The 25545-nt window shown below is 36.5% G+C and overlaps 1 protein-coding gene across 1 annotated transcript in view; it reads left to right on the top strand.

The window, feature by feature from the left end:
• The window catches only part of ABI3BP (ABI family member 3 binding protein), a 216487-nt gene that overhangs the window by 93579 nt on the left and 97363 nt on the right, over positions 1–25545 (top strand). Inside the window, exons 14-27 of the mRNA XM_065875880.1 lie at positions 394–468; positions 11311–11376; positions 12532–12606; positions 13166–13240; positions 14219–14293; positions 15416–15487; positions 16270–16344; positions 20569–20610; positions 21455–21496; positions 22457–22537; positions 22982–23029; positions 24109–24171; positions 24287–24361; positions 25052–25099. Of these exons, the coding sequence (XP_065731952.1) occupies positions 394–468; positions 11311–11376; positions 12532–12606; positions 13166–13240; positions 14219–14293; positions 15416–15487; positions 16270–16344; positions 20569–20610; positions 21455–21496; positions 22457–22537; positions 22982–23029; positions 24109–24171; positions 24287–24361; positions 25052–25099 (912 nt within the window). The remainder of the gene's footprint in view (positions 1–393; positions 469–11310; positions 11377–12531; positions 12607–13165; positions 13241–14218; positions 14294–15415; positions 15488–16269; positions 16345–20568; positions 20611–21454; positions 21497–22456; positions 22538–22981; positions 23030–24108; positions 24172–24286; positions 24362–25051; positions 25100–25545) is intronic.

The following is a 25545-nucleotide window of genomic DNA, read 5'->3' on the forward strand; positions in this document are numbered from 1 at the left end:
GCTGAATTCAGTCAACTCAGCCAAACAAGTGGTTGATTGGTTTAAAAAAAAAAAAAAAAGCCAAAAACAACGATTTCTCTGATTGGATTTTCTACAAATTCAGTAACAATTATCAATCTATTAATTCCATACATAGCCCATTTAGTTAGTTTTCCGTCCTCAAAAAGGTGAGCGTATGACACCAAACTCTAGTCTCCTTCTAGTCTCTACTCAAATGCTCTCTGAATGGGTGTATATTGATTTCTTCTTCCTATGTGGTAATGTTTAATTGGATCAGTATGTGTTTTTTTATTTCAGGCTACTGGTAGCCACTTAACCACACCAGCAACCTATTTCTGTCTCTTTATCCTCTCAAAAAAATTCTCAGTGAATTCCATTTCTTTTTTGCTGTAGCTTCAAGTCAAAAGCCATGGATTGTGCCTACAAGTAAAATATCTGAAGATTCCAAAATTCTGCTGCCTCAAACTGGTAATTGCATTCTTTTTTTAAAAAAATAGATTGGAGCAACAGTATGGAATAACTTCTCGTTTTTATTTTTATAGGTTGTTTAGTTGATTATCCATATACTTTGTAGTAAATGGTAAAGTTATAATCCACTCTTGATGCTTAGATGAATTTCATTTTTTTCAATACTAAAGCAAAATGCTTTTGCATTTGTTTTAAAGATCTGTGTCTTAATGTCTGGATATACAGTTAGAAGTCTGGCTAGAAGATGAACTGTGAATTGGCTCATTGAATTTCTAGAGATCTCTTTAGTGACATGAGAGCAGTAACAAAAATAAGAATCCCATCGTGATCTGATTTAAGAGTATGAATTTAATATTTCCCTTGCAGTTAGATATTTGCCTCTTTTTCAGTAAAATATCTAATGAACATTTGAGAGTTTACTTTGTGCAAGATATTATTGCTGAAATAATAAAATATGTAAACGTAAAATATGTCCTAAAATATGTAAACATAGTGTGATATAGAGGAAAGACCACAGGTCTTGGCACTAATACTGGACCTTGGTTCCAGTTCTGGCTTTACTACCAACCACATATTTTAGCTATTTTTCTCTACTTTCCTGGATCCTGGTTTGCTCTTTTGTAAACTATAGCAATTGGCTTTTTCTCCCGAGAATTCTTGTGTTCCAACACTAAAATTGATTGAGTGAAATAGCTTCCTTTTTAAAAAATAGATTTTTCTCAAAGAGTTTTTGCATTTACGTCTTTTCTTTGATGTCTAGTGGTCAACTAAAGAAAATATTCAGCATGTGAGAATTATAAGAAAACCTCACAAACCATTTTGTGTGATTACTTCTATGATTTTTGTTTTACTTATTTGTATTTTAATTTTGTGAACCTTCTAGTGGTGATTTTTTTGAGTACATATAGTTAGTATATAATGTAGTTAGAAGTTCATGTAATGATGTTAAACACACCCCCATTCTGTGGTATCCTCCAGAAAGGAGTCCAGCACAGGATTGGTTTGAGAAAGGATGAGAATGAGCCTACAGACACATAGATCTTAGTCAAATGATCCTTTCTCTGGTGAGTGTAATTGATTCAGATCTTAGCAAAAGATACAAGGATGGCATCAAATGAAGTAAGCATGTCTGTTACGGTCCTCCCTAGTTTACTCACGTGGAAAAACACTTATAAGTTGGTTATAGTTGTCAGCCAATACAGAGAAGCCTTAAATTAGGTCTTTCTAAGCCTTGATTCCCCATGTCACTGACCCTGAAATTCTAGTGCCATTACTCAATGTGGGTGCAAGAACACCTTCAGAATTCAGGTCACCTGAGTCTAAAATCCAGGCTCTGGGTGGACTTTCATACTGAGCCTCTAGTTCTGTTAACACAGAGGCACAGCTGCACTGCAGACTGTGGAACAATGCTAGTCTGTGGGCGTGTGTGATGGTTTATCTGCTGCACTGTGGCCCAGCTGGCCTGACCCCCACGTCCTTTACAAGTATCACATCTTCCAAACCAAAGACTGTTGGGGCCCACTGAGTTAGTAGAACACTTAGGTCCCTTTTATCTCTCAACTTCTGGGCTGTAAACACAGGGCATATAAGGTCTTCCTGGTTTCTCTTGAGCAGCCTCTAGATTTTTGGTGTTTATGATTATTTAAGAGCAAACTGACCAAAACCTCCAGGAAACCACTTATGAAATTTCAATGCCTAGGATATGAATTATATATAAGCCTGAATTGAAGCAAGCTTTGGGGGGTAGGGAAAATATGTTTGCAGGTGAATGTTGTAGAGTTACAAAGAGACAAAGATAGATGAGACTGGAAATCCCAGTAAAAGATAGGTTCCTTTTGCCTTAATTACAGAAAAGGAATATTCCGGTTTTGCCCGGTGGAGTATGAATAGTTGCTAATGCTGCAGGAAGCAGTTTCATTATTCAGCTGCTTCCCTCCTGCTAGGGCCACCTTAGGCTGCCAGAGAACTTCCAAACACTGTCGACTGCCAGCCGTCTCTAGATGAAGTGTGTGGGCCTGTCATGGGCTGTAACAGTTCAGTAGGTATGATTGCAGGCATATGCATAAGCCACAGAAACTTCGTAGCCTGCCCTTACAACATTGAATTGTTATGACTGGGCTACTTGGTATGATGTTTGGAGAGAGAGCATTGGCATCACCAGGGAGCTTGTTAGAAAGGCAGAATCCTGGGCTCTACTTCAAATCTGTTGAATCAGGATCTGCTCTTTAACAAGATCTCCAGGTGATTTGTATGAGCATTAAAGTTTAAGAAGCACTGCCTTATCACTGTGGTCTGTAATACTTCACATGGTACAGATACGAAGCATCGAATGTGGTCAGTTATAGGACAGGAGGCCTGAAATCAATGTAAAATTGGTTTCTTAAAGTAGGCGATTAAGTATTTCTTGTTTCTGCTAATATTTTTAACACTCCCATCTACCTCTTGTATAAATGTTCTGTGGCATCTTCCTAACGTGTTAAATTTCAAATTAAAATTTATCAAATGTGTTACTTGTGATTTAAGGAGTTGGTATATTCACACAACCCTTTTATTCATTTCAGCCTTTGGTTCTCAATTGATTTTGTGTGAATTTACACAGGCACTAAGTTTCTATTTCCTATTTAGTTTCAACATATATGATTATTGTATTTTCCAGCTACTCACATGGCTTCCTAATGCAATTATTTGAGAATTAAGGAGAGAGAGAGGCAGAGATAGTACTTGAATGCCAGTCCATAAAATCATTTGTCTCGTTTTTAGTTGTTACATCTTTTGAAGAAATGATATATTTCAGCTGGTATTAATGACATTATTAAAGCGAAATGAACATATTTTGTTTTCTCTGTTGGCATGCAATGCATCTATATTTACTATGTCAATTACCTTCAGCCAAAGACCACCAGGAACACACCTGTATTTGAACAAAGTTAGGTTTATTTACTTTTTGTAACAATGGAGAATGCAGACCATGAGGAACTGTGGATCTGTTAGTAAGAGGATGTTATGGGATTTAGTCTTGTGTTAGGTGATCCTGGGGAGTGTTTAAGGAAGCGAAGCTTTGCTCTGAATTAGATGCTGTCTGAAAATAGGAATAATTTGTGACAGAATATCTTAAGAATTCTTAACTAGAAGGCAAGAAAAGAGGAGTGAGACTAAAGCTGTGACTGGTAAAGATATTGGCCAGAATATGAGGACAGTCATTTTTGTGTTCATGCGTTTGTGTCCCACACAGTTACAGAATGGTCTTGTTTTTGTCTTGGTCCATCTTTGTCACCAAGTGAACTTGTCTGATGTTGATGTTCTTTTCAATTGTCGATGTTCCGTAGGTGAACACAGCAGCCTAGCTGCGAGTGCCTGACCAGCACCTGGATGCCAGGGGCTGCTTGTTTCTTTATCAACCATTAAATGTGGTTTATCGGTACCTTTTGTAAAACTCATTTTCCTTCAACGTTTACTGGATTTGTTTTCCACATTTACTTCATACTCTGTATCAAATAATCAGAATGCATGCTCTTAAAAAGATTTCTGTATTACTTTTGTCAATAAAAAGTTATGTGGAAATTCTAACTTGCATGTCGAATATTGAAATCATTTCAGTAGTTGATGGCAAGAGTGGGACAGGGTATTTGGAATTTGGAGTGTCCTAGGAAATCTGAGAAGCGCAGTCATCAAACATATTCTTCCCTACTTTTAGTCTATTGGCCCCAATCCTTCATTAGGGCTGCATTTTGTGATCTCATTATTTGGAATTGTACTTTGTTTAAACCTTCTCTAAAGTATGTTCAAGTGGGATTGACTGATTTTGCTTTCCTTAGCAAATCCACCTTTTCTTAAAGGACAGAAAGGAAATTATAAAAATATGCTCTTTACCTATATGGCAGAATGTAAATTTATTTATAAATTCTAAATTAAAAGAAAGTTGGCCATATTTTAGAAATACTTAAGTGCTTATAACAGTCATTCAGAAAAGTCCATCTTTCTGATGATGCAATAGAATTGGTCTTATGTTCTACTGGAAGGTAGCCAGTAGAACATGGTTGGAGAAGAAGGATAGAAATCAATGTTCTGTTTCTGGCTTCCTAATGCTATCAGTGTTAAGCATCCTTAATTTACTTGGTCATCCCCTTAAAAGACCATCATTTAGTACCAGGAGGGATTTGAACCTTAATCAAATAAAAAAAAATGGTTTCTTCATATAACCCAAGATGATCCAGTGTGCTTATTTGCATCCTTAGAAAACTCTCCAGCCTGTTCTTCCCCTAGCATGCCCAGACAAACTGACTTTTCCCTCTAATTGTACAGTAACTTATTACTAAGATGACAGTTCCTTCTGGCATAATTATTTCCCCTTGAGCAATAAACAATTATCTTTAGAGACTTCCCTTGACAGAACTGAGGATGGTCTGCCTCAGTCTTTTCATTAGAATCCACATTGGGAGCTCCCTTTAGGAGTTCATTACTAATTATTTTCAGTGTTTCATTCTTTCAGTACTTTGTAGAACTTTAGTAAATTGCTATATGCCCTTAAGCTCTATAAATTATTGAAAGCCTTGAAAGCTGAAGTGATCAGCATGCCTGAGGAGTGGTATACTGGTTGGAAAGTTTCGGCCACAAGTGGTTTGCTCACAGTGGTTGAAAAGAGGTTGAACTCTACGTTTGGACCTTATTGTCTTCCTATGAGGTGTTGATTAGCATAGATCTGGCCCACCAGACTGAATTAAACCCTAGAGAGGAGAAAAAATAGGAGTAAATGGTGGTGTTGATGCTTTGAGATCAGGAAAATAGAATTTAAGTATAGCAGATGGTTTACAGATTTACAGTGGCCTCTTAGAGATTTATAGCTGCAGCCTTTGGTTTTGCTTCATGAGCATTTTCTTGCAGGCAATATATTCACAAATTTCAAGGCCAACCGGAAAGGTATTTTATTTTTCCATGATATGAAGAGAGCTTTATGTACTTATTTAAATGGTACTGAGAACTCTGTGTGTGGTGTTTATAGCTGCTTTTCTCATCCAGCTACTTATTGATGGTCCTGTTGTATTTTTCCCTTGTGTCTTTATATGTGTGTTTAGGATTCTATTTCCATGGCAGGGTATGGCCACGCAAGCATATGGCAGGTCATTGTGTAGTAGAGGGAGAGATTTGTGTGCACATATATGTGTGTTATAAAATAATTAAAGGATCTGTTCATTTATTCTCATCTATCCTTACTAAGAGCATAAACTACCCAACTGTCAAACTCATTGTTATTTGTTCATTGTAATGGAAATCTTGCTGGTTAATTCCATTGAGTCTTCCCATGTACAAGGCTCTGGGGTAAACCTTGAAGTCCATAAAGAGCATGACAGGCACAGTTTCTATCCTAATGAGGTCACGAGGTCTTTCATCTAAGAATTGATGTTTAAAAAGGAGTCTTTATACATATGCAGTCGAATATTATTCACCGTAAAAAAAAACAAGATGGAATAATGCCATTTGTAGAGACATAGATGAACCTAGAGATTATCATACTAAGTGAAGTAAGTCAGACAGGGAAAGACAAGTATCATATGATACTACTTACATATGGACTCTAAAAAATGATACAAATGAACTTATTTACAAAACAGAAACGAACTCACAGACATAGAAAACAAACTTATGGTTAACAAAGGGGAAAGGGAGTGAGGAGGGATAAATTAGGAGTTTGGGATTAGCAGATACAAACTACTATATATAAAAGAGTTAGGGGCTTCCCTGGTGGCGCAGTGGTTGAGAGTCCGCCTGCCGATGCAGGGGACACGGGTTCGTGCCCTTGTCCGGGAAGATCCCACATGCCGTGGAGTGGCTGGGCCTGTGAGCCATGGCCACTGAGCCTGTGCGTCCGGAGCCTGTGCTCCGCAACAGGAGAGGCCACAACAGTGAGAGGCCTGCGTACAGCAAAAAAAAAAAAAAAAAGAGTTAAACAACAAGGTCCTACTGTATAGCACAGGGAACTATATTCAATATCTTGTAATAAACTATAAGGAAGGGTGGGAGGGAGATGCAAGAGAGAGGAGATGTGGGAATATATGTATAGCTGATTCAATTTGTTATAAAGCAGAAACTAACACACCATTGTAAAGAAATTATACTCCAATAAATACGTTTAAAAAAAAAACTATAAGGGAAAAGAATCTGAAAAAATACATATATATATATATGTGTGTGTATATATATATATATGAATTACTTTGCTGTACACCAGAAGCTAGCACATTTTAAATCAACTATACTTCAATTAAAAAAATAATAAATTTAGAAACAGTCCAACCAAAAAGTCTTTCACATAGTAATTAATATTCATGGAATTTGAATAAGATAAATTGATGAATTCTTGATCATTGTAAAGGCCTTGTCTGTGTGCCATCATATGTTTCCAGAGCAATATCAAAGTATTTTTATTATGGAACTTGCATCTAATCAGGTTTTTAAAAGTAAACATAAAATGTACAGCCAACAAAACATAATTTAACAATGTAGTTTTAGGAAGTTATAAGCAAATGAGAAAATTGTAATGTGGCTTATTTCATATTATTTTTTTCTCTGAAAAATATAAAACTAAAATTTAGTTATCGTGATTATAAGCCATTACTGTTTTTTGAAAGAAACTAAAATTGCTTTTTATAGCCTTTGAATTGAACTGCCTATTTTACTAGCATTAGACTTCTACAAATTTTGGTCACATTTATATTCTGTGAATGCAAGATTAGAAAGAGTGCTTAATGACAAATGGCTGGAGAATGTCACCCACTAAAGTAAGTATGAGTGACAGAAGATGTTTGCCTCTAAACAATAATGCATGATGGCATGTAGAGTCTAAAAAATAGAAGGGTTTACCCCTCTTAGCTATTAATTTTATAGCTGGAGAAGCCCTTTAAAAACCAGGGATACCTAAGCATTTCCTATGTTTCATTCTGGTATAGAAAGAAGTATATTTACAAGAGTTTTGTGGGGGGTTTTGTTTTTTTGTTTGTTTGGGTTTTTCTTAAATTTTATTTATTTTTTTATACAACAGGTTCTTATTAGTTATCCATTTTATACATATTGGTGTATATATGTCAATCCCAATCTCCCAATTCATCACACCACCACACCTCCCCCCACCAGTTTCTCCCCTTGGTGTCCATACATTTGTCCTCTACATCTGTGTCTCAATTTCTTCCCTGCAAACTGGTTCATCTGTACCATTTTTCTAGGTTCCACATATATGCGTTAATATACGATATTTGTTTTTCTCTTTCCAACTTACTTCACTCTGTATGACAGTCTCTAGATCCATCCATGTCTCTACAAATGACCCAATTTCATTCCTTTTTATGGCTGAGTAATATTCCATTGTATATATATACCACATCTTCTTTATCCATTCATCTGTTGATGGGCATTTAGGTTGCTTCCATGTCCTTGCTATTGTAAATAGAGCTGCAATGAACATTGGGGTGCATGTGTCTTTTTGAATTATGGTTTTCTCTGGGTATAAGCCCAGTAGTGGGATTGCTGGGTCATATGGTAATTCTGTTTTTAGTGTTTTAAGGAACCTCCATACTGTTCTCCATAGTGGCTGTATCAATTTACATTCCCACCAACAGTGCAAGAGGGTTCCCTTTTCTCCACACCCTCTCCAGCATTTGTTGTTTGTAGATTTTCTGATGAAGCCCATTCTAACTGGTGTGAGGTGATACCTCATTGTAGTTTTGATTTGCATTTCTCTAGCAATTAGTGACATTGAGCAGCTTTTCATGTGCTTCTTGGCCATCTGTATGTCCTCTTTGGAGAAATGTCTTCTGCCCATTTTTGGATTGGGTTATTTGTTTTTTTAACATTGAGCTGCATGAGCTGTTTATATATTTTGGAGATTAATCCTTTGTCAGTTGCTTCATTTGCAAATATTTTCTCCCATTCTGAGGGCTGTCTTTTTGTCTTGTTTGTAGTCCTCTTTGCTGTGCAAAGCTTTGAAGTTTCATTAGGTCCCATTTGTTTATTTTTGTTTTTATTTCCCTTACTCTAGGAGGTGGATCAAAAAAGATCTTGCTGTGATTTATGTCAAAGAGTGTTCTTCCTATGTTTTCCTCTAAGAGTTTTATAGTGTCTAATCTTTCATTTAGGCCTCTAATCCATTTTGAGTTTATTTTTGTGTATGGTGTTAAGGAGTGTTCTAATTTCATTCTTTTACATGTAGCTGTCCAGTTCTCCCAGCACCACTTATTGAAGAGACTGTCTTTTCTCCATTGTATATCCTTGCCTCCTTTGTCATAGATTAGTTGACCATAGGTGCATGGGTTTATCTCTGGGCTTTCTATCTTGTTCCATTGGTCTATATTTCTGTTTTTGTGTCAGTACCATACTGTCTTGATTACTATAGCTTTGTAGTATAGTCTGAAGTTTGGGAGCCTGATTCCTTCAGCTCTGTTTTTTTCCGTCAAGGCTGCTTTGGCTATTCGGGGTCTTTTATGTTTCCATACAGATTGTGAGTTTTTTTGTTCTAATTCTGTGAAAAATGCCATTGGTAGTTTGATAGGGATTACATTGAATCTGTAGATTGCTTTGGATAGTATAGTCATTTTCACAATATTGATTCTTCCAATCCAAGAACATGGTATATCTTTCCATCTGTTTGTATCAAGAGTTTTGTAAAGAAGTCAAGAGTGGTCGATTTTTGGAGAACTCCAGTTTCCACCCTGTCCTATCCTCTGACATCCATTACTTCAGAGTCAAAAACTCTTGTTTAACCCATGAAATGAGGTAGTAGTGTGCTTCTCAGAGCTGTCCAAACAACATAAAACTTCTAGCGAGTGGTGTTTGTGTGTTTTTAGCACTCAGCTATCAGAAACTCCAGAAATAAAAATATCAGGGACCAAACATGCTGGCAAACATGTGATTTTAATCTTAATTATATTTGAGAAAATGTTTGGAAGTAAGAGGTCCCTGACAGTTGGGAACTTTCAGACGTGAGTCACAATTGCCAGAGGATGATGGAAGGAGGGCTTCTTTCTCCAGGACAGTATCTTCTGGGAATAACTTGAGGGAAGATGGAGGCCTGGCTTGGAACCTCCAGGATGGAAGGACCTTGTTAATATGGAAAAGAAGTAGAAAGAGGGTGAATAAATATCATCTCTTGGAATAGAGTACAAGAATATAAGAAAGGTGGTCCAGTGTCACTAGATAGAAGGGAAATGTGGGAGTTAGGATAACATAAAGACAGTATGGTGTTTTTCAAAAGCAACAGTATAAAATATAAATAAGTCAGCTATTAATTCACAATTTCTTACCTAGTACAAGGGGTTTAAATACAAGTTGGTAACGTTTTCCTGATTTGTCTAGTAGTTAGAGCGAGCTGACTTTGCTGGATCCGTGATTTGAAATTGGCTTCAAGTGAACCTAAGATCGGCAGCTGCCAACATTTTTGTCCTTTAGAAGATGAGTCATTCTTATCTGACCCTTTAAAACTGTAGCTAGACTAAAGAAAACTTTACATTGCAAGGTAATAAATTTACTCTTGGGATATCTGCATATTTTAACTCATAATCTTTTTTTTCGAAGAATTTTGCAAAGCAGTAGATTCACCTTCACAAACTGAAATATATTTCCTGCCTCTTTTGTATGCAGTGCAATATAATTACCCTCTCTGCATATCAGACTGCTGCATGCTCTGATCGTAGCTTCCCTACAGCTTCAACTAGCAATGGTTCAGTATCATTACATTGTCACTAAATTACAAGTAGCCCCAATGTGTAAATTTTCCCATGAGCTCCTGCCTTTATAGTTTATTTCTGTACAGCCGTTTTCAATGGGCAAGGAAAGTGACATCTGCCTCCTGACAGTTCATGCTTCCTCTATACCTCTCATTACCATGGTGACGGCTCTTTGTACGGAAATGGGAACTTTCTAATTTTGATGCTGTTTTTGCTTGCAAATTCAACTCTTAAGTGAATGTGAAAATTATCCCTACATTAAAATCAAGCTGTATTGTTAAGGTCACCCTACTTTTCTTTATGTAGAATATAAAACTTATCTTTAAACCCACCTAGATTATAGATGGGCTTTTGGCTCCATGGAGGAATGTAGAAAGCTGCCTCTAGGTAAAATGGCAGGAAGGATGGGACAAGAGGAAGGTGCTGGTCTTAACTCTGCCATTCCTGGCCCTGCTAATGGAATGGGAAATATGTCGAATTTGACAGTCCCAGTGCGTGACCACTAGCAAATGTCCTCTCCCCAGTGAATCTCAATTTTATCATCTAGAAAATGGAGTTACTACCCCATTGTCTATAACATGGGGCTAACGTCTACCTCACCTATTTCTCAGGGATGTTAAGAGAGTTAAATAAGTTGATACATGAGAAAATGCTGTGCAAACTATAAAGTGCTGTGCAAACTGTAAAGTACTATCCAGACATCATGATGGTAACTTTTACTAAGTACAAAGACTAAGCTGTAGTCTCTGTGCAAATTACCTCAGTGTGACTGCTGTTTCCTTCTTTGGAAATCTCAAATTGCCATCTGATTTCATTTATGTTTGTACTCTTTGAAGCTATTTGATTTACAGCTGGCACTACTTCCTTGTAAGTAGCACTATGCTCACATCACCGGAGGGGTCAGTGTCAGGGCTCACTGCATAAAAGCCTTTAGTTCAGGGCAAGAAGGACTAGAGGCAAGTCTTTTAGTGATTGCTTACACGTTGCTGACATGACCAGTAGCCCACAGCCAAAGCTCACTAACACCTACATGAAAATGTCCTCTTTCAGCCAGCATGAAAATATGTCATGAAATCTTTTAAAATTAAAATTAACATCTTCTTTTATGTTTTACCTTTTCTTTTAAAAGCCACTTATGATGTTTTCTCAAGCCCTACAACATCAGATGAGCCTGAAATATCAGAGCCCCACACAGGTACACCCAGCCTCTCAATTCTTTTTTTTGGATGCCAGGTATTCTGACAATACTGCACCTAGTTCTCCCTTTCATTTTTGCCGAATGAAAAAGTGCGCTCTCTAGAGCTCCACAGGAGAGACATGGCAATCTGTGTCAGGGAGATGAATTCTACCCACCTCTCCCACTGAATGATTATTTCTTCCCATCCATCAGTAAATAAACTCTGCCACATGTAGGAGATGCAGATAGATTAGGTTGCCACTGAGGCACAGTAAAATAATGGCCTATCTCTCCTGTGTTCAGAGTCATTCTAAAAAGCTTTAGATTCTTAGTTTTCCCTGGTGTAGTGGTTCTCCAGCGGGGGTGATTTTGCTCCCTTCCCCCTGAGGAAACATACGGCCATGGCTAGATATACTTTTGGTATCTGGGGACGGTATTACTGACATCTAGTGGGTAGAGGCCAGGGATGCTGCTAAACACCCTGCAATGCACAGGACAGCTCCCACACCAAAGAGTCATCCAGCCCTAAAGGGCAATAGTGCCAAGGTGAGAAATCCGTCTCTCGAGCAATCATGTCACTCATTTGTCTATAGAAGTTCAGTTGGGTCTAATGTTTGGCATTCACTTACTGATCTATCTACAGTGAGTTTAATTCAGTCCAATAGTTCCTTCTAGCAAGTATTAATTGAGCACTTACTAAACTAGGTACTGCAGGAGATTCAAAGTAAATAATACTGGTCTCTGCCACACAGAGACATATGTCTGGTATTTGTGTGTGTGTGTGTAGCCTTATCTTAGCTCTATTGGTGCCATGATAAATAAAGGCAAATAATTTTATATAGTAGCAGAAAATTTTAAGAAATGAAATAGAATGCTAAGAGTAGATTCAGCTAGCAGTTTAAGAAACAGAGGGAAGGAACCAGAAAAACCAGCTGAAAGTTCAATATATGAAACATTGTTTTATCATGGTTTAACATTTGAAGTTTGCATGTTTTTAAAAATGAGGTCATCTTCAACTCCTAATGAATCACTAGTTTTAAAATGTTGGTCAGCAATCTCTCAAGTGTTCTTGATATTTTTCCCCATTTGAGGCATAATTTATTACTCTGGAATTTGTATTTTATTCCTGGGGCCTTCTATTGCTTTTAAAAATGTTGACATTTATTCCAACAGCAACAAGCGATCCATTTCTGGATTCTGTCCCATCTAAAACTTCTAGAACTCTTGAACAGCCAAGGGCAACACTGGGTAATGTTTTTAACAGAAAAATTGTGCTTTGTTTTCCATCGAAAGAGAATCCATGTAAATGCCTTTCTTCCAAATGACCATTTAATTCCATCACATCTAATCATTTATTTCTTTCCTGTTTCTGAATATAATATATATTTTTTCCTGTAATGCAGGCATCTTATGTTCCATTTTGGGCTCTCTCTCTCTTTTTTCTTTTTAAACCGTAATAGATGATATTTTTTCCATCCTTAAAGGAATGAAAAGCTTTGAAAACTGCATGGACATCTTCATCATCCATATCCTCCCATCTCGTGTGTTTGTGGCCTCCTGTATCACCTCTCTTCCATGCATTGAGTCTGCCTCGAGTCAGCTACTGAACAATCTCATTCTGACCTTTTCTCCACTTTAAATTATCATTTCATCCACCAGCTTTCAAGACAACATTCATGCATTTTTCATCCTTAATCATGTCCTTGTAGCATGTGCTTTGTAACACCATCTAAAAGCATGCTGAAACTCTTAAAATACCTCATTTTAACTGGAATTATTTGGTGGGATGGGGTGTTTGTGTTTTCAGCTCCGAGTGAAACACCATTCGTTCCTCAAAAACTGGAAATCTTTACCAGTCCTGAAATGCAACCTACAACACCTGGTAACTAATGACATTCGTATAGTTGTGTACTTTGAAAGAATGGATAAAGTGACAAAAAGAATCAGTCATGTGTTGGCCTTTTCAGAATATTTTCAGTAGTAAACATTTCCCTTCATTCTCTACCATGAAATTCTTCAAAGAACTGGGTTGTCTGTCCTACTTAGCCTTGTGATAATCCTCGAAGAATTTTCATAATCTTGGTGTCTCTGTATTTTTTTAATTGAGGTAAAATTAATATATAACATTATATTAGTTGCAGGTGTATGACATAAAAATTCAGTCTTTGCATACGTTATTTTGAAGTATTATTCCCTTTCTTCTTGTTATTCCCTATACTTCTTTCAAATTTGCCACTGGAAAATAACAGCAAAATTATAGATAATAATTATTTTAAAATACATTCCCTTCAATTAGCATATTTAGATACCACTTGGTCAGACTGTTTTTCTCCAAGTAGCCTAAGTATAAAGAGCACCAAGTAGGCTCTGCAGTCCTGGATATGATAAAGAAAGATGAATAAAAGAGTAAAACAACATATATTCTATAATAGAAAATTATTGGAATAATGAAGTTCGTTAACTCCTGGTGAGGTTAGTAGTGAGATATAGAATTAAAGAAGTTCTGAACCTTCCATTCTCTAAATCTCAAATATTTGTGCTTCTCCCGTGCTGTTCAGTAGTAAATCACCTTTTGAGTTCTTAACTGTACCTTGTGTTCTTAAATCCCACAAGGGTCCTCCCTTTCCAGTACAGTTAAGTGAACGATGTACCTTCAATTCTCATATAGAATTTAATTTCTTTTGACTCAATCAACACTTATTGAGCACCTACTGTATATAAAACACAGTGCTGGGCATTCTAGGGATACAAAGAAATAAAAAGCAGTTCTTGCCCTCAGGAAGTTTACAAGTTTACAGTTACAACCTGATTGGCCCCTGGGAAATACCATTTATCAAAGCTATATTAAATCTTCTTTCAGCTCCCCTGCAAACTACATCTGTCCCTTCTACACCTAAACGACGCTTCAGGCCCAAAACACCAAGAACTAAACCTGGTAAATAACTGTCTCTTTAACCTTTCAGGATATTTAATTCCAAATAGATAATGTCCATCTACTTATAAAAAGAAACGATTCTATAGATTAAACATTCTCTGTAAAATTTGGAATTGACTGAAGATGAATAATTAATGCAAAATAACAAGGATCAAACATTTTCAATAAGATCTTATTGAAAATTATGTGAATGATGTTCTTTCTTTCTGGGAAATACTCTTCTTTAATCAAAGTAATACGTAAAGATTTTTTTTTTAAGTACTACAAGGCTTAGATTGAACAAGAGGAGTCCATTGCCCTACCCTATTCTACCCTTGAGACCCATTCTCCAATTCTTTAGCATGTTTCTTTTGTATTTACCTCCACATTTCTAAGCAATATGCTGCTGTTTCTTGTTAGATCAATTTTAGTGAATGATGTTCTTGCATGCAAATTTTGGTATAAACATAGAAACAAGTCCTACTGTCACAGTGATATATACTGTAATTTATTTTCCTGGCATGCATCTGAGTTTAAGTGTTATTAGGCAGACAGTTCCTGTTTTCGTTGCCTACTACTATGTTTTCAGTTTTGCACTAGGGCGATGGCTGAGATGCAGAGGACATGACTCTGGCTTTCCAATTGCTTGTATTTTTTTTTTTAAGATTATATCATGAACAATGAGAGCAATGTAAGATTATACAACCTGCTTGTGAAACTGTAATACTGTGTGGAAGCTCAGAAAAAGAAAGTACGAGTTGAGGATGTAAGCCTCAGAATATGTGTAGGGTTTAGAGGAAAAGGAGAGGGGAACAACATATATTATGGCACAGAGTTTGAGGTAAAGGTAGTTTAGCAACCTGGATGTGACACTCTTCATTGTCAAAGAGTACCCTCAGAATCATGCTCGACAAACCAGACTTTGATTATTCCATTGCTTATTACAATTTTTTTATAACTATACTATTATGACTAAATTTTAAAATTCTTGCCCCAAACTTTTACTCACTGCATACTTTGTAAACACTGACTAAATATTACAGGATTTTAAAACGGTCATTCAGTTCCTCTTTGGAGGATTGTTTTTTTTTTATTGTCTCTAGAATATTTTAATATATTTTTTTTTTTCCTTTCCACCACCAGAAAGAACCACAAGTCCTGGAACAATTACATCTAAAATTTCTAAAAGCCCTGAACCTACACGGACAACACTGGGTAACAATATGTCCTTAGTAAATATGTTACTTCATTTCACCACGGAAAGTCCAGTATGCCAGCTTTTATGTAACATCTCAATCACTGTTCTAACTGGATCCTTTCAGCAGTACTAAATTATCTCATAGTGCACATCAACTCCATGACTTTCATGGTTTTGGATAGCTGGCCGTGTGGTGGTTGATGTGAACTCAGCATTTAGACATCATCCTGTACCTTGGAGAGCCGTTAAACCACTGATGATTTGTCATCTTCTACGCAACCATTGTTTTTAAAGCTGCGTCTTATACACAGTTCTCCATTTTTTTAAGTAAAGCCCTCAAGTTCAACTTCATTTGGCAAAACAGCTTTCTGTTATGGTGTTAGTAAAAATCTCTTTATGCCGTAGATCATAACATTATACCTATCAGTAAATATTAATTTTAAAACATTTCTCTTTTCTGATGCTTAAAGATTTAGATGTGGCTGAGAAATGTGAAATAAGGTGCAAAATCATTACACTGATTTTTGTTTTCTAATCATGGGTTAAAATCGCTGTCTTTGGGTAGTTGTGGTGACTAGTGACAATGCTATTTCTCTTGAAATGCTTTTTCAAAAAGATGAAAATTTATTACTGTATTTTCATTAAATGGTGCTCTGTGAAGTATTATTTTAATGGAATCCAAAATCATCCAAGATGACGGGTTTATAGCACTTGAGGTATAGGTTTTCCTTTTGCGGTTTTAGACACTGAAATGACTAATTATTGATTTGTTGATTATTTTGTTTCTTTATTTTTCCAGCTCCCAGTAAAACACAGTTTATTTCTTTGAAACCTAAAATCCCTCTCAGTCCAGAAGTGACACACACCAAACCTGGTAATTACCCTGAGCTTTATTTTGATATTCCAAAAGTAGGGTTGAAAAGTTATTTTATGCCACTCTTTGGAGCAAGAACTTCTGATTTGCATCTTGGTATTTGATATAACTTTCCATGAAAAGAGTGAAAGTGCGATGAAATGATGTCGTTTATAGCCAACTCCTCTGATATTATCATAGCATCTCTCTGAGCTGTGTGGTGTTTCATTATGTTCATGACCATCACAGAGAAAGCACAGAAATAGAGTGGTGGGAAGGATTGAGGACTCCCTTGTCTAGGACTGTGAAATCGTTTCCAGTGCCAAAGTTGATTGGAATTCAGATCACACTAAACAGTAGCCTTTCAGCTGAGAAGTGGAGAAGTCTTTCCATCCCCTAAGAACTCTGCCTTGTTTGGGGCCTTCTCAGTTCTCGGGCTGCATGACTAGCAATGGTTGTATTTCCCTAATGTTCTATGGCTTCTTTCTAAATTGGGTCTGATTTCCGAACACTGACTTCTGTTTACCTCTCAGGAGACATTAATGATGTTTTGCTGAAGAAAAAAGGGTTTTTTTTTCTTCTTTTTTTGCAGGGAGGGGTTATTCTGTGTATGTAATTAAAAACAGAGACAATTCCCTGCACAAGGATTGCAGGACATGTTAAATGATCAAATTGTTTTTTCCATCTATCCAGAATCTCTACAACAGTCTGAAATGTTGATTTATGAGATTATATATGGGGAACTTCATCACAACTCATTATTTTCATCAAAACTTTAACCCCTTAGCTCTGGGAAGAATATATTTCTCACTGTAATATGGATTTTTCATTAATGTATATTTACAAGGTAGGATTATTAAAGCAAGAGGTTTTCTGCTTAAGTGGGCATGATTTGTTTTTTGCAAAGACATGGGTAAGGAAGAAAAGCGTAACTGCTCAGAAAGAGAATTCTCATGACTCCTTTTAAAGAGGCAGTGAGATTTCCAGGTGTTGTAGGTGTCAGAGGGAAAGAAATTATAGATTAGGCAAAGGGAGTATAGTTGATGCTGTGACCAGGGGTGAGGTCTCCAAGTCAGAGAAATGGAATGAAGTATTCTAACTCAGAGAGGTTATTAGGAGAAAGAAGCATAGCTAATAAAACTCAAGAGCCCTAGCAGTTTAAATCATAGAACTCTGACAGTCAGCTATCTGAGAGAAGGATTTCATGTACATTTATTTTAAAATTATGCCCAGAGGACTTTAGAATAAGGTAGTAACTCTTACATTTAAGCTGTATTTTGAATAGGGACCTATTACCAAGCGGCTCGAGAAATATTACTCTCTGTTTGGGTCACCAACTTTTTATTTATTTATTTTTGAATTTTATTTTTTTATACAGCAGGTTCTTATTAGTTATCCATTTTATACATATTAGTGTATATATGTCAATCCCAATCTCCCAATTCATCCCACCAGCACCCCCTGCCATTTGGGGTCACCAACTTTAAGTAAATGTTTTTCCAATCTAATTATTTCTGTTGTTACAAGGTAACATTTGAAAACATCAAAAAATGTCTCCTAATGTTTATTACCATTTATTCATGATAAGCTATATTATTACTTTTAGTGGTTTCTGGGGGAATAAAATGTTTCTGAGAGGAAATTCATTAATACAGATCAAGGTGGGAGAGTGTGTTCTTATCACTGTAAGGTATTTGAGCAAAGAGATTTCTTAATTTGACATTTTCCTTTAAAATGGGGGAAATCATTTGGAAGCTAATGGGTTTATATTCCTTTGATTTCTACCTTCTAATCACCTAAGAATAGCCACTCTTCCCCTAACAGCAAGTATCACCACTTCAGAATCTGTGCCTAAACTTAAGCTAACTCATGTTGACTTTGAGTGGCCTGAGGCAACATAGGGTGATGACTGGTTCTCTATAAACCATTGCTTGGGTTTTAGCTTTTTAAAATGTATTTATTTTATGGCAACCACCACTATAGCTCTGCTAAATACTTCTTCTCCTGCCAAGGTTCAAGAGAGCAAATAAACCACCAAAAGCTTTGTGATTTGAGTCATTCATTGCCTTTCTCAGCCCTCTCCTCACAGTCTCCTGTTTTTCTGTTTCACTTTCCATACAGGCTGCTTTTCCTTTGGTTTTCCTTTGTGGTTAAGCTAACGAGTAAAAACCCACATTGGTTTTGGTTTGTTTTATAAGCAGAATCCAACACTTTCTTGAAAATCCCAGACATCTACCATGTCCCAACTTGTCTGCCTCATCCAATAAGAATTGTTTCCTTCATAGTTAATTATTAAGATTGTAATGACGTTCGGCTCTTCAAGCTTTTAAGGATCTGAAAAAAAGGGAGAGACCTCCGATTACAGCTGTTTGTTGTATGCATTTCTCTGACACGGTGGACAGAATAGTAAATTGTACTCATTGCTAGCCACAAATCCATGAGAGGGTTTTAGTTTTCTTTGTTTTGTGCTGAGGTGAGTGGTATAGTTATTTGCATGCCACTCAGCTTTTTTTATGGAACATTTTTGCACCTTTATCGGTAATACCTTAAGACTATGAAATAGAGGAAGTCTTATCAGAAGATGTATTTACTTTTAATAACACTGACTTTAATATTTTTATATTCAGGTGAATTGGAAGCTTAATTGATGGGGCTCCATACCTATTTGGCCTCAGTCTCAGGACCTAAAAAATGCTGATTTTTCTTTATAAAATTCAAAAGACAGCATTCTTTGATCTTTGTGAAAGCTAAAAGGTGCTACAAGTACCAAATCTTACTTTTTCACACTTTTAGAAGGCAACTTTGTAGAAATTAAAACCTGAATTACAACTCCAAAGTTTCAAGAGAATTTTTGTTTTTTGCTATTTTCAGATGTGAATGCTTTTTGATATTGTATTTAATTACTGATATCTACTATTTATTTTCCCTTTCTCCTGTAGACTCTGACATTTAGCCACGCCCCCTCCCCCTCCCACACACACATTTTTTTACTTTGCCTAGTGTACTTCTATCTCGTACATCACTGCAGCTCTGCCATTCATCTGTTATAATCTATTTCTGACAAGTTCTTGAGAAATCAGAATTCTTTTTTTTTGGCCACAGACATTCTAATGAATGATGCTACATTTCAGTAACACCTTGTGCTATTATGCCTTGCATTCAGAATAAATGAAAATTCTCTATCCTAGTTATTTATTATTATATTTTCTTTTTTAGTTGCTAAAGAGTCACTACATGCTTCCCCCAAACCTTCCATATCCCCTAGTCCAGAAATATCAGAGATAACCCTGGTAAATGTAATATAAGGAATACATAAGTGCAAAATGATTTAAGTTCTGTTAAGCTGGTCAGTAGGTGCCATATTAATTGGTTTCTTTCTGTAAGAAAAAAAAAAGTCAAAGAATATTCACTTTGTTTTGTATTTCAACAACTGATTTCCTTTTTTATTTTCTTCTTGAAAGAAAAGAATTCTTTTTGTTCTACAGAATAGGAAACCTCTATTGGATGATCTTCTTTTAAAAAACCCAAATAGACTTTTTAACCAAACTATATTCAGCATGAGGTATAATTTATTTACTGCTAATCTGAATGGCATTGGAGAATTTATCTGTCAGAATATTTATATAATATTGTTATTCAATTTATTCAGCATTTGATGAAATCTGAGACTACTTTCTGACTTCTATTGATTTGATAATTTAAATGGAATAAATTTCATATGTAAATCAATTTGTTCACCAGCAATAGATACTAGTAAATACGGGGAACACCGTATGAACACTTGTGGCCCCTTTTAGACTGTAAGTTCCATTCCTATTTTTTGTGAAAGAATATCAGATCCAGTCAGGCTGAAAATCATCCCAAACTAACAGAGCTAAGGCACGGTCACAGGTCTGATGGGTCTGTTGCCTCTTCCCATTTTCTTGGGTGAAACCGACTGTCCTGCATGAAAATAAAATGGCAGGTGAACAACCTCTGAGAGGCTACACTGATTTCCTTTAATATCTCCTCAGGCACGAGGAGCAGTAGTGGGGAAAATAGCTAAAAATCAACAACAAAAATTAGAATTCTTTCTTCTGTTGTGGTTTGTGGAGAGGCTGCAGGCTGATTGAGCTTTATTTCATAAGCCAATAGAACCTGATGGTTCACCAATGAGAGAACACTTATTATGGTAAAGGACCTTTAATTTCTAGCTTAAATGGTGCTCATCAGCATCCCCTTTGATAATACTTGCTTTTATTGCAGCCCTGGAACCTGAGACTCCACCACCATCACAGCCGCCAATAGGTAATGAAGTTTGCTTTAGTGAGTGAAAAAGAATTCTCTTTCTTTCACACCCTCTATGTTCAACTTTGTGCTTAGCTTTGGCTTTTCAAAACATTATTTCTTTGTTGTCCTTCAGATCTTTCTTTCAGCCATTTTCACCAGAAGATAAACTCCCTGCCTGTGCTGAAGTGGAAGCTCTGAGACAGCCATGAAAGCCATACTGATTTTGATTTGTCACATTCCTTGCTGTCCCTCCTTGTATTTGAGCACCATGTCCTGAGCTTGTTTTAACCTGGTTATTTCCCATAGAGGACCATGGCCTCCCCAGGACATATTTGTGCTTTCACTTTTAGAGGTGTTTTTCTTACTTTCAAAACTCTAACATTTGCAGACTTTCTTGAAAAGCATTATGGTCTTTCCAGATCTAAATATCCTGATGTGTCACTAGGAAATTCATTAAATGAGAAAAATATAAAAATTCACCCCAGTCTATGTAGCTTCTTTTCCTTCAAGAGAGCAAAAGCTGTTCTGCTAGTGCTGTCTTAGCCAGTTATTCACATTTTCCTTCATAACATGAGTTGTTGGTTACTTTATTGCATTTACATCTTCCAAATGAGAGTCATGCCTTTTTTTTTTTCCATTTCTCTTTCCAAACTTAACTGACCAGCTGCGTTTTTGTTCATTTTGTCTAAAAACACAGGAATCTATTTACATAAAAAAGGAATTTCTTATATGGATAAAAGTTTCACCATTTATGATTGCTCGACTTAGTACTTAAAAATTAAGCATTTTTCATATTTTACTAAAGTTCATCATCTTTCCGTTGATTTTGATTCCTTCTTGATCATTTTTCGCGCAGTCTTAGAACCTGGAACACTGGGAACTAAACCTTCAACAACAACATTAGGTAATGCAGTGAGTGACCTACCTTTTTTTCCTTTTCCTGACTGCTGGCATCTTTATTAACAGGCTCACATTAATGGATTTGTTCATTAATGTCCATTTGTGTGTGTGTGTGTTCTCTATTCCTTTGGAGAAAAATTTTAAATCCTATAGTCTAAAAATTATATCTCATTCTTTAAAAGTTGCCTTCCCTGAAATAATTTGAGAATTCAAAGCCTTTTTGCACATGGTTCTGATTTACAGATTTTTTTTTATTGGAGTATAATTGCTTTACAATGTTGTGTTAGTTTCTGCTGTACACTGAAGTGAAGCAGCTATATATGTATCAGTATACGTATATCCCCTCCCCCTTGGACCTCCCTCCCACCCCACCCCCCTTCCCACCCATCTAGGTCATCACAGAGCACCAAGCCGAGCTCCCTGTGTTGTACAGCAGCTTCCCACTAGCTATCTACTTTACACATAGTAGTGTATTTATGTCCGACCTAATCTCCCAATTCATCCCACCCTCCCTTTCCCCCACCCCACCCCATGTTGATTTGCAGATTTTTAAATGCTAAGCGAAAAACATTTCCTTTTGAATCTTAGGCCAAATAAATTTTAGTTTTTATCCCTAGTGACTTCTAAAAGTAACTTTTCTCATGTTCCTGTTAAACATATACCTTCAAAAATTTAATGAGACCGTCTTCTCCAAGCTGTACAAAGTTCTGAATTTTCCACCTCAAAATAGAATAGAGAGATCTTTTGAACAGTTATTTATAAATATTTGGCAAAAAATAAAATAAAAATCCATTATTCAAGACCTCATTTAACTGGGTAAATAATGACAGAAAGTGGCAAACAGGAGGATACATATCTGCAATAAATCAAAGGGCTTAAATGTGCTTCTAAGATACACGTAGTATTGATGGTCAGTTTGTGGGGCCACCTTTTGTGTATTAACTAGCTGATTTTCTTTCTTCAGCTCCACCAAAGACCAAACGACCAGGTCGTCGTCCCCGCCCTAAAACCACACCTAGTCCAGATGTGCCCAAGTCCAAACCTGGTAAATGTGATGTTCAGGGTTCCAATTAACATAGAAAGTGGAATATGGTAGTTTCTGATATAGTAGCTACCTACCGCCTAAATAGCTGGGCTTTAGGAACCAGTGTAATCGATTTCTATATTTAAGGATCTATACTTTCTAAATTCACGTTTTATGAATACGTTTATATTTTTATTTGTAGTTATTAAGTATACACAGCAGTAAGCTGGGCCACTAAGTGGATCGTTAAAGTAGGGCACCATAAAACTTTTACGTAAGATGCGTATTCATGGCAGATGAGATGTGGGAAAGCAATAGGGAGAAGAGGGGCAAATTGGAAAAATAAAAAGGAAAATCACATTCAAAAAAAGTACACGGTTTAAGTAAAGATGGAAGAGTAATGTTTTCTTCCTCAAGATGCTGCTTCTTGACATAATTAGTATTTTTGGTTTTTTGCCTCTGTAGCTCTGGAACCTGCTACGGTACACCCGGAGCCCTTGGTGCCCACAGTTGGTAATTCTGGTCTCCTCCAATTGCTTTCCCAGGTTGTCACTTTTGCTTTTCCTGCTCTCTGCCCAGGCATGACTGCAATTCTATACACAGTGTCACAGTTTTGTTCCATGCTTTCCCTCACCTTTCCTATCTGGGTCTGAAGAGCCTGAAGATAGGAAACTTCTAGAAGAATTCTGTATGCTAATTCAGGGAAAGTCCATGGTTTTGAACACAACTTCCTGGTTTTCCAGAAACCCTCTGTCCTCCCATGATGTGTCCTCGTGTAGAGAAAACCGTCGACTCTTTCTCAGGGACTTCCGTGCTCATCCTGGACTTGGCAAATGGCAATGTTCTATTCCCGCGTCGTGATTACCATTTCATTGCTTTACTCATTCAACTTGTAAGACTTTCCCTCTTAAACAGCTGCATGAAATAATGGCTCCTTCAGCTTTTCTGTTTCTCTGGGGAATTTTTTTGAGTATGTTTTGATAACCAAAGTCACACACACTGTTCTTTGTCTAGGGTCCAAGATAAAAATAGTATGGTCTTTGTAACTTGAGAATATTAAAAGTCTCCAGCTGGTTTTATTGTTGTCAGTCCTAATGCTGTTTTGATTATGATTATTTCATTATAATTTCTCAGCATTCACAATAAATCTATCACTGGTTTACTTTAGAAAATTCCAGAAATAAATAGCCATGTAACATGCTGTATAATTTCAAGTATCTATGGGTTACTTTCCTGATTTCCTACTAAGCAAGTTTCAAATTTCTACCTTACTGTTTTTATACTGGGGAAAAGGAAAAAAAACCTATCCAGTAAGAAACAGAACTATTATACTTGTCATTTTAAAAATTACTTATACAGAAAAAAGTCTTCTTATAGTTCTCCTTACTTTTGTTGAGAGACACATTTTGAACATTTCCTGAAGGTTTTTTTCTTTCAGAAAAATCAGTAGGAACGGACACATTTCCCACCCTTCCCACCCCAGGAATTAATTTTGTTGTATATTCACTGAATTTATATAGTATCTTTGCTTGTGCATATGTGCCCTTAATTATTGACAGTTACAGCTGTGACCTTAATACTTTTTTCTATAGTGTCGAAACCATCCGAAAGACCTAAAACTACACGTAGACCAGATGTACCTCAAATCCAGCCTGGTAATCTCTACTTTCAATGTCTTAATCTATAACTAGGAAAACGGTGTGTAAGTAGCGCTAATCTTGACATTCACAGCTCTGACATGACACTAATTATAGCACCTTTTTCCTTCAGATTCAAAATCACCAAAGCAATTACTTCCTAAGCCCAAAACCACAGCAAAACCAGATACGCCACCACCTAAATCCGGTAAACAATTTCCAGTGCTTCGGCTTAAGAAGCTTTTTCTCTGGGGATGTTGCTGAAGATGCTTACAGTTTGTCACATCATAAAAGCATAGAAACCCAAATACCATGGTTTTTTTGTTCGTTATCTTCTCAAAGTAGCCACACTTGTGTTTCATGTGTTAAATGAACAAATTAATGTTTGGGAAATTAATTTTATATCAGATTGTCTGACAGATTCCACTCTTAAAGCATTTTTAGGTTCTGTCTTCTCGGTTCGGGTTTGTAATGAATAGAAGCCTGGTTTTTCTGTATCTGGAGCATTTTTGAAAGTGATTTTAGCAGCTGCCACTAGGGAGGCTGACCCTGTGTTCTTCCTTTATAGGCACATGGAGATTGGCTTTCTCTAAAATACCTTATTGGCTCTTCAAATGGTACCTATGAACTAAGTGATTTTCTACTAAATAAGAAGATATTATATAATAGTTCTGAAAATTCAGTTGTTTTCCAAGTGACATTTTCTCCTAAGATGCCAATTAGTATAAAATTCTAATTTACTGAGAGCATCTCTCATAATAAGTCTCTCAAGGAGGCAATTTATATCAGCTTAGAATAAACCAAGTTCTGTGTCCTGTGAATTAAGCATCAATGAGCACCTAAAAGTCTAGCTTTCCTTAGTTTTGTTTCTTATATCTGTTTATTTTTTATGGTGCAGTCTTTGAGCCTGTTACATTTGAGAATGAAGCGCCCTCCACAACCATAGGTAACGATGGATGTCTTCCCTCTTGGTCAATGTTTCTCTGAATTTGCCCCTCTCATTTCCATCACTGTCTGTAGTCTCTTGTGTAAACAATTGTCATGCATCCTCGTTTTCATTCATTCCCCAAAATTGTTTACTATTTTCAACAAGGACCTTTTTAATATAATTAGGCATTCTTACAGCTGCCGCTCAGCTTACAATCCCTGAATGTTTTTTGTTCTTTGATCATCTTCAGAGATAGTCAGATTGCTTGCAGCACTTGATGTTGGCAAGAGTTACAGGTGCTTTCTCCATCCATCATTCAAACCAGGACATTTTTGAAATCTCTGCTTTTATGTATGTATAATTTATGATGTGGGAGAGGGACAATGAAAAAGCTGGTTGGGCCTTGAGGAAATACAAATTGTCTCTTTCTCGCAAAAGTCCTTTCTTCTTGATTCCATAATGTT

This window comes from Phocoena phocoena, chromosome 4 (assembly GCF_963924675.1).
Source record: "Phocoena phocoena chromosome 4, mPhoPho1.1, whole genome shotgun sequence".
NCBI classification, from domain to species: domain Eukaryota; kingdom Metazoa; phylum Chordata; class Mammalia; order Artiodactyla; family Phocoenidae; genus Phocoena; species Phocoena phocoena.